This window comes from Engraulis encrasicolus, chromosome 3 (genome assembly GCF_034702125.1).
Source record: "Engraulis encrasicolus isolate BLACKSEA-1 chromosome 3, IST_EnEncr_1.0, whole genome shotgun sequence".
Lineage (NCBI taxonomy): Eukaryota > Metazoa > Chordata > Actinopteri > Clupeiformes > Engraulidae > Engraulis > Engraulis encrasicolus.
In genome coordinates this window covers 23147729-23157728 of record NC_085859.1, presented here as the reverse complement: position 1 = coordinate 23157728, position 10000 = coordinate 23147729, and the positions used below count along the sequence as shown (strand labels likewise).

The 10000-nt window shown below is 42.2% G+C and overlaps 1 protein-coding gene across 3 annotated transcripts in view; it reads left to right on the top strand.

Moving 5' to 3' along the window:
• Positions 1-10000, top strand: part of rtkna (rhotekin a) — a 144681-nt gene that overhangs the window by 28160 nt on the left and 106521 nt on the right. Inside the window, exon 1 of one of the 3 annotated variants that reach the window (XM_063195026.1) lies at positions 8587-9479. The exons of the other annotated variants lie outside the window; for them this stretch is intronic. Within the exon in view, the coding sequence (XP_063051096.1) occupies positions 9387-9479 (93 nt within the window). The 5' untranslated portion in view covers positions 8587-9386. Of the gene's footprint in view, positions 1-8586; positions 9480-10000 lie in introns of those variants that run through there. 3 annotated transcript variants of the gene reach the window in all.

Here is a 10000-nt window from a genome sequence, read left to right as displayed (position 1 = left end):
CGAGCACTGGGAATCTCACAGGGGAGCAAGGAAGAAGTGTGTGTGTGTGTGTGTGTGTGTGTGTGTGTGTGTGTGTGTGTGTGTGTGTGTGTGTGTGTGTGTGTGTGTGTGTGTGTGTGTCTTTTTCCTACACTGAAATACTTCCCACCACTCCACCTTCTACCAATAGTTCCTCCCTCTCTCCTTCTTTATATACCTCTCTCCCTCTCTTCTGTCCATTTTCTTCCTTCACTATCCTTCTTTTCATCCCTCAATCACCTTGCCCACCTTCTTTCTCTCTCTCTCTCTCTCTCTCTCTCTCTCTCTCTCTCTCTCTCTCTCTCTCTCTCTCTCTCTCTCTCTCTCTCTCTCTCTCTCTCTCTCTCTCTCTCTCGCTCCTTCGCGCTGCTCACCACATCGTATAATCCCAGGTCACCTTCATATTAAAGCTTAAGAGGACAGTTATGATGTTATAAAAGAAGCATGGTTCAAGTAGTTCAATTATCTTAATTATCTTAATTCAAATCAGCTTTAGATATTACGACACTCTGACTCGATCCTGATTGAGTCACTTTGTATTTCTTTTGCCTTTTGATGGTAGTGGTTTGTTAGCCTATCAACTAGTTTTCAACTACTGTTCAGTGGGTCTATTGTTTCATGTCCTTCTAATATTGTAAATGAAGGCATATTGTAAGACTTTAGAAATGTAAAAGAATGCGAATCCCACTGAGGCCAGGTGCTGGACAAAGGGGCATTAATTGAATAATCGACTTTTGTCGATTACATTGTTGAGCAATTAAAAATGATTAATTGCAATTAATTGTCAACTCGATTGGCGAGATACCCAGGTGAGATGGTTATGATATATATATAGAAATTAATAATTTAATGGTAGGATTTTCTATCATTTTTTATTTTAATTTTTAGATGTATTTTGTTATTTTCGGGAAACATTGAGATTTTGCGGGAAACACTTACGGTCAATCAACTATTTTGAGAACTTTGCATCCCTAAGCCTGACGAGACCTTGATGGGTCCAAACCTTGTAATGTACGTATGTAACGTATGTATGTATGTATGTATGTAATGTGTGTGTATGTGTTAGATAAACCTTCAGTCGAAGATTTGCAAAGTGCTGACTTCCACTCCCTCTGTTGAAATATACTATGCGAATCATTTGATAGTGATCTCAGTCAAGCGTACGTTCAACAGTCTTGGCGGTTTCAGCCATTGAGTCATATAATTTATGATGTATTGCGTATGATAAAACCCTCCGTAACCTCCAATGAAAAGATAAAAAACTTCTTTTTGATGAGCACCCTTTTTTACTAACTGGATACAGGACCCAGTGAAGCATTCCCTTTTCTCTTTTTTGTACCCTGTAACCTCCTCCTCCAGTAGTGAGTCAGATCAAGTCAAGTAGAGAGGGCAAGGTGATGGTAATCTGTCTGGGATGTAAAGAGGAGGTGCCCACATCCTGGCACTTTGGTCCGCGTTGAGGTTATGACCAAAATTCTGCTTGCGTTGCGAACTTTATAATTAGGCCAAATCAAAACCAAATTAAAAGACGTTTTGGTCCCTATGTAAAGACATCAAGATATTGTTAATGTCTTGAGCCAGAGTCGTTGTGATTACAGAAATCACTTCCATCAATTTCTGAGTGTATATACGTGTACAAGTTTGGATAGGGGGCTTTTATGAGAATAGACCCAAATAGAATTTCTTTTCTTCTTTTTAAAGGTGTTCATTCATTGATTTCCAAAGGAGACAAACAGAAAGACAGCCAGCCAGCCAGCCAGCCAGACAGACAGACAGACAGACAGACAGACAGACAGACAGGCAGACAGAGACAGACAGACATTGGCGTACCTGTGCTGTGAAGTCACCTGAGAAATCCCCTCCCCCTCCCACCCGGGTACACCTGGTGTATGTCATCATCACCGGCTATCTACCACATAACGATCCCCTTTCATCACCGGTCTGGCACAGCCTAGGCTAGTAGTACTTCAGCTGCTTGGGTGTACAGTGATTCCCAAACTGGGGCCAGGACCCATGGGGTGGAAATACCGCAGTGGGGTCGGACAAAAAGGACTTTGCATAAAAACGAAAGGTTGCAGACAGAAAGGATTTGGAAAAATGGGAAATGCATAGGTTATCAGCTAACATAATTCCATTCATTGAGTAACAGTTCTCAACTGTATTTGCTTTCTTGTGAATGTGCAATCGAGCCATATTAACCAACAAACTGTTTATGAAAAAGACAGCAATATTTATGGACAAAAAACATTCTTAAGAATATGGTTGATCGGGGTCACGAAAAATATTCCTTGGTCCAAATGGGGGTCCATGCTGAACAAGTTTGGGAATCACTTAGGGGTGGGCGATATGGCAAAAATGTTGTATCACGATTTTTTAACATGAAATCACGATATCGATTTTTTATCACGATCTTCCATCCAAAAAATAAAAACAACAAAAAACAACTTTCATATACTTGCAATTTGCAATTTGCAGTCAATAAAATGTTAACACACTGATGATACTCTCATAAAGTGTACAAGTGGAATACAATAATGTAAAGAATAAAGTTAAGACAACAACACAAGTGAGAAAACGTCACTCTGATGCTGATAATAAACATCCTCACTGCAAGACGATCTATACGATTTCTCCACTTTGGCAGATTCGAGACGATATTTTATTCAATATCGCGATTCACGATATAATATCGTCATATCGCCCACCCCTAGAGCCACTGTGTATGTTCTTGTATCTCTGTAGAAGGGCAAAGATGTGTGAAGAAATGTGTGTGTTTTGGCAGAGCAACCCAACCGTGAATGGCTCACAAGCTGCAACGTTTATTACTTGCAACACTGACCTGTGTGCAATGTGGTGTGTGTGCATGTGTGCGTGAGTGATGAGATTAAGGCTGGTTTGTGTGTGTGCGTGTGTGTGTGTGTGTGTGTGTGTGTGTGTGTGTGTGTGTGTGTGTGTGTGTGTGTGTGTGTGTGTGTGTGTGTGTGCGTGTGTGTGTGTGTGTGTGTGTGTGTGTGTGTGTGTGTGTGTGTGTGTGTGTGTGTGTGTGTGTGCACTGCAGACTCAAGTGGTCATCATTGGAAAGAGTAATGGTGCTTACACAAGTGCAAGATAGAAAGGTGTGATGACATCAGCCCCCACAAACTCAACCATTGATTGGATACCCTCCTCCCCACACACCCCCACCCCCACTTCCAGTGTCCCGACACTCAGCACCTGTCATGCACGCACGCACGCACGCACGCACGTACGCACGCATGTATACAAAGATGTACAGAGACAACAGACACACACGCACACACAGACGCGCACACACAGACACGTACAGCCAGACGCACACATACAGACGCACTCAGGCACGCACACACACACACACATACAGTATGCACCCTCATGCCTATTGCGTTACCCACGATGCAGTCACAGTGATTGTGAAACTGATGGAGGTGGGTTACTCGACTTGACTGTGTGTTGGCTCTGTCTAGCCAGTGATAAATCACTGCAGATCTGTCGCCACGGAGACGAGTGCAGCCTGGCACTGTTGACGTGCTCAGACAGCAGGTATTCTCGCATGATGAACAACAATGGGATACAAAAAAATAAATGGAGTCTGAGGAGAGTCTGGTGTTGAAATGACTCACCGAATACACAGTCCATTTTACAGAGCAGAGCAGAGTAGAGTAAATGTATTGATGTGGAAGGAACACAATTATTAAATTTGCACATTTATAAATAAAGGTTATCTTCCACACACCGCGCTCTTCCGTCTTGTTGGTGCGTCTCTGAAGTAATCTAGGAAATGGATCGCACTCAATTTTTTTTCTTTCTTGTTGTTTTCTTTTTAATTTAACATTGCAGGGACTGACATGGCAGACGTTTCGGCTGCACAGAGCCTTCTTCAGTGTCACTTTACTTTTATAGTGTCACTACATTTATAAATCAGCAATTACAACTACAACGCAAATGGACGTAATTCTACTGCAACTATGTGAGGTATATGATTAGAAGGAAAGGTTTAATCTGTCTGGCATTTGAGATACTATTTTGTTTGTCAAGTTACTAAATAAAAAATATTAGCTAGAAGACTCCTTTGAACAGTTGGTGAGATGATTGTAGCAATAGACATACCTTTCATACAGTTTCATAGAACGGAACGGTAGTATTTTGTTACACCTCTATACGATGCTAAAGACAAGTAGGCCTAATCAACACATAGCAGATGGTGCACTGCTCGCTGACCTCCATACATTTTTCTCATGATTAAAAATGTTTAGAATAACTGTGTGTAAATGTCACAGCCTTTCTCTCATCACCTCCTATATAAGCTGTGAGCTCATCACCACAGAGGAGGTTAAGAGCAGGGGTCCAGATCCATGGCTATAGAGCAGTGGTTCTCAACGTGTGGTCTGGGGACCACTGGTGGTCCGCAACAGAGCTCAGGTGGTCCGCGAGGGGATGTCTGCTTTTCCAAGACAAGCCTGCATTAGGTTATATTTTTAACATTATTAAAAAACTAAACATATCTGAAGTCACTTTTCACCACAATACGACAGGCTTGTAATGTGAATAAAAAGTAAGTGATCTGCATCGAAATTAGCAGTGAGAATTTAGCATGTCTAAAAAAGCAAACACACAAACAAAAACGTTTGTGTCCCTCCCAAATCCTGTCACTGGATCTGCACTCCTTGTTGAGGCATACAGGAGCTTTGGTCACAAAGCAGGCCTTTCCCAGATACAATAGCCACACTCTTCAAAGCACAGCCTTCCCAAATCCCAAACGCAGTAGGCTACAACACTGCCTCTCTCAGCACACCATACAATTTAGATAATAGTTGTTTTCAACTGCAGTCATCTTTTATGGTAGGTGAGTTGGAGGCTACCACCACAACATGAAAATTGGGACAAAACTGTGACAGTAGTCATGCGCCAGTTCACTGCACTCACTGTAAACAAAATCAGTGTAGCGCCACCTTTCTGGAGTACTGCTTCCTTGGTGTACTTTCTGACCTCATCATGGATCATTTTAGCATCACCTTTAACCCGTTAAACACGGCGTTATAAATGTGCTGTTTCTAGAATGGATCGGTAATAACTGAGTCGTTGTGGATTACTAAAGGCCCTGTGTTGTCGTAGAGTAATACCAGAGATTCTTTAAGTATATAGAGATATGCCAATGTAATAGGTTGCTATGGGCACCTAACATGACCAGGTTCCGGTCTGCCTAAAGGGGCGTGTCATAATACTCCTAGCATTGAATAGAGCAGTCCTTAGGTCTGCCTAGGTCTGCCTAAAGGGGGATTCCCCCCCCTCCCCCTCGCAATAATAGAACCCGGAAACAATGGGCCAATGGAACCTCTCTCTCTCTCTACTCTCTCTGGTACTACTATGGTAATTAGCCTTTCAATGACTACAGTGTAAGGCTGGTGGTACGGTGTGCATTATGGGGCTACTGTAAACAGGGCTGCTGACAGGTTTGGTCGTGCCTGGGACAAAGTCATCTGAAAGGGACGCGCACCCAATACATAAAAAGCAATGAGGACCCAATCCTGGGCCCCTGGTCCTCTTGGGTCCGGGGCACCTATCCCCCGTCAGGTGCCTTGACTGTAAATACCATTTGAAACAACATCCTGTATCTTTTTTCAGTGACACTTTCTATGAAGCCCATATATAGCGCATTATGAGCGCATTTATAACAACTGATTATGCACATTATAATTAATCACAGTGCATCATGACAGCTAGAAAGTATTATAATCCCTTTCACGTTTATAACATCCACGATCACTCAAAACACCCTAAGATTTATAATGCATTATAAGCTAGATTTATAGTTATTCATGACTGTTGATATACTCCATCATGAAGCGTTATGAGTGTAGTCATAATGCACTATGATTATAAATTGATACAAATGCGCTCATAATATGCTATAGATATGGGCTTTATAGAAAGTGTTACCCTATTTTCTTCTCTGTTGTGACTAATGCTTGACGTATGGCACAATACTTAGATTGTTATCCCTTATAAACACCCAGAAATCGTTTGACAATTAATGGCAGTTTACAGTCTATGGATGTCTTGTTCATCTGTGTAACATTTTGAAGGACATGAACTATGTGTATGTGAAGGGCTAACACAGGTGTTGCAGTAATCTATGTACGTGGCTAATTAGCATATTAATAACAGGGATGGATTATGACTACATGGGCCCCTGGGCCAGGCAGCAAGAAAGGCCCCCTCCATGGGTCTTGCTAGTTTAAGGCAAGATGTTAGAGACCCTATGTTGTTGGGGGGTTTTGGGGTTTGTCTCCAGAGAACATTTGAAAATATAGTTGTTAGAAGTACAATATTATCACAAATCAAGTCAAGTCAAGTGTACTTTATTGTCAAAAATCTATAATGTTAGCACAGAAGTTTGAAATTGCGTTTCCAATATGCAGTTAAACTAAACATATAAATAGGACATTGACAATAAGCATACGCATGCGCACACGCACACGCACACGCACATGCAAATGCACGCACACACACACACACACACACACACACACACACACACACACACACACACACACACACACACACACCAGCAGCAGCAGCTGAAAGACTACAATGAGTGGTCATGTAGGATATGTCCATATGAAAATTGAAATACAGAGGCTTGGGCTTCAGGGCCCCCTTAGCTATTGGGCCCCTGGGCCTAGGCACGGTGCAGTTAATATGTCCTTATTTAGTAGCAGTTTGAAACCCACCTGGACAAGGTCATTCTGGCCCACCTGAATGCCCTCATGCAGTATGGATGCCCCCACATACCGTATTTGAACATTCTCAATTATCAAGGTCAGATAGTCAGCGGAGATGTAAGCAAGTTTTGCGTAAGCAACTGCAGTTCTCTGTGGAGCTTGATAATAGAAAGTACACTTACATAAATGACATCTTTTGATGAAACTACGATATCATCAGTCAAACAATGTAAATCCCAGTAACATTAAGATCCATCTGATTTTCTATCATACCATTATCATATGGCCGAACCCGTATTCCCATAAATACTGTGCATTCATTAAAGAGATGGTTATATAGTACAGGGTCCTGATGAGGCTGTCAGCAGGGAAGTGATTTAACAGAGGGGAACTTTTCCCTACCGAACTATATCTCTCTTGATGCTTCTTGACCAGGACACCCTTGAAAATGAGGTTTGTAATTTGTCAATGGGTAAAGTGAAGGCCAAATAATAATATTGAAAAAAATCTGTATCTGCATGTGAAAAAAATTGACAATAGAAATGACTGACTTTGAGGTGACCATAGTGGTCTGAAAGGGGTCATCAATAAGTCAGTGGCAACAGAAGCCTGAAAAAATGGAAAATGCATCCAATATTCTCATATAATGGTTTTACCACTCATAGAAACAAGTTGGCCTCTTACAGATTTGTAAATACATTCACTGGAAGGGATTTTCGAAAAGGGTTGGAAATTAAATTGTTTGTAGCCTTATCCCTTTGGATCCCCCCACAAACTTCAAATTAACAAGTCTAAAGCTTGATTGAATGTATTGTGGAGAGACTAGGCCTACCTGTTGTTTTGTGACGGATTTAGCTGAGCTCATGGTGTGCCCCTTTGTGCTAGTCTAAAAAATATACTAAATTCCTGTGGGGGGTCCTCGCCAGGTCCGTTTAAAGGCATTGACAACTTTTCACACTCCATGTTTGCCTGAACTTTTGTGTCAAGTTTGCCAGCAGCCTGTGTTCGTAGCCTATTCAACACGTGTTCCCCCCAAAGTGTGCGTTGTTGTTTGTCAACGTTGATTGTTTACTTAAAGGGTGTTTGGAACTCGGGTCAACAGCGAGTCGTGTCGCTGGCTGGTGTTGAGGAGGAGATGACGATAATCCCCCGGCTTCTCTCCCTGGGGGCATACGGTTTGCTCCCCGTGGCGAGGGAGAGGCGATGATTCAATGCGCCTTGCCAAAAAAAACTCCAAGGGGAGCGCATGCCTGAAACACAACGAGACGTGTCGGAGGTTTAGATTAATCTCTCAGGGTTGACATGGCACTTCAAGCGATTTCAGTTCAAGAGAGGATACATTGTTTGCATGTGACCTTTTCACTATGCGTTTGTGTTATCTACTTGAGGATACAAGACTTATCTAGGTATATGTTGACTAAATTATTTGTGTTGCATACACAGGTCCAAGTGATGCGATGGCTCACTTTCCAAGTAGCCTTCAAGTTTAACACAGTCACCATGTTACTGGATGGCTAATTCTGTGTAATGAAATTCAGCCATCTCCATTACGCACGGGATTTGAGCAAAATGTCTACTCATCTCACGCGCAACCACTCTTATAGAATGATGGAACCGTTGCGCATATTTAAATGTTTCAGTAGGACTATATGTTGGGCTTTCAGTGGTTACTGGCTAGCATTTACACACTTGATTAAAGTGAGTGCTTAATTTAGGTCATAGACAGGGTGTGCGCACAGTGATGTGTAGTAAACCGAACCCCTTTTGGCAGCTTGGCATCAGGCGGTAGCCTATATTGAGTGAGTGAATTGATTGGACACATTACATTGCCAATGCCTGACAACTTTAAAACTCTTTAAAAAAACATATTGGTAAACCATTTCTGATATTGTTTTACTTGTTAGAAATGTATTTGACTGATGTCCTGAGGCGCAGTTTTAAGCAGTAATCTGAAGTTTATGAGCTCATTTGGCAGTTGGTCGAGCCGGACTATAAACAGACTGCTCACTGTGCCCCTCCACGGAGGCGATGCCCTTTAGTAGCGAGCGGTCAGGGAGGACAGACGGCTCTCTATCGGGACCAGCGGACAAAAGAAATGCATGAGAAAGACGCATTATCCCCACAACTGCCAGAGTGAAATGAGTGGGGGTGTATGGAGCTCTTTTTGTGAATCATGTCTGTGCGTGTTCCTTGTGAAACAGCGAAAGTACAGCGCACACTGAAGTCACTGGGCGTTGTAGTGAATAGTCCATACTTTTCTTGAGAGAGGAAGTTTGCCTGTGCCTCTAAAAGTGTACGGGAATGTCTGCCATGTACAGGTTCAACAGTCTGTTCATTTAAGCTTGGGAAAACCTGGGAGCCAGCTATTTTATTGATAGAGCGCGTCGTTGTTGAATTGGAGGCAGCTGACTCAGTTTGGACATAGCGGACTGACTTACCCGGATCGTTAGTATGCGAGGGCAACTTTGTTTGCCGAAGTAAGCTTACAGCTGTATCATCTGCCGATGATGTATTTACGCAAATCGCTTTGCTCATTGAGTTTCGGCTTTTGCTCCTTGACACAACACTCCCGGCTGTCAGATTAGCCGTAACACAGATTTGGAAGCTAACCAACAGTCTGGATGAAGGATGCAGACGGAGAGGTTCGCAGATATGGAGAAACTTCGGATATTCGAGGATCTCAATATGATGTATATCCGTCAAATTGCTCTGAGCATACAGGTAGGCGTCGCACATGATTTTTGTCTTCACACTGTTCTTATTCTTTAATTTTTTGTTGTTGTTGTTTGTTGATATACAACTGAGATCACTGCGTTATGTGATGGTCTACCTATTGTAAGAAACTACACTGTACAAAACGTCACCCCAATTCTAATACTATTCATGATATTAAGCTGAATGCTTTTGTCTATTCTATTTATCAAAGAAGTACCTTATTGATTTGCCCAAGTATCATGTGGCTTTTAGGGCAACGAGTACAGAAAGAGGGGTACAGTTTGAAAATGTTGGACCATGCAGTACAACAGTAGAGTGGTCAACAAATGTATCTTGGCCACTAGCCTGCTTCTAGCCACACATCTGTAATGTGGGCTGAAATATTCCCGTAGATTTCAATGGAGGTCAGTTGAAAAAAAGTTCAACACTCATGAAGATTTATTTCAGAGGAAAGACACATGGCCACAGAGTGGTGGCACTGGGAATATTAGTCGGAATTCCACATCCTTTGCTCTTGCCTTTGTTTC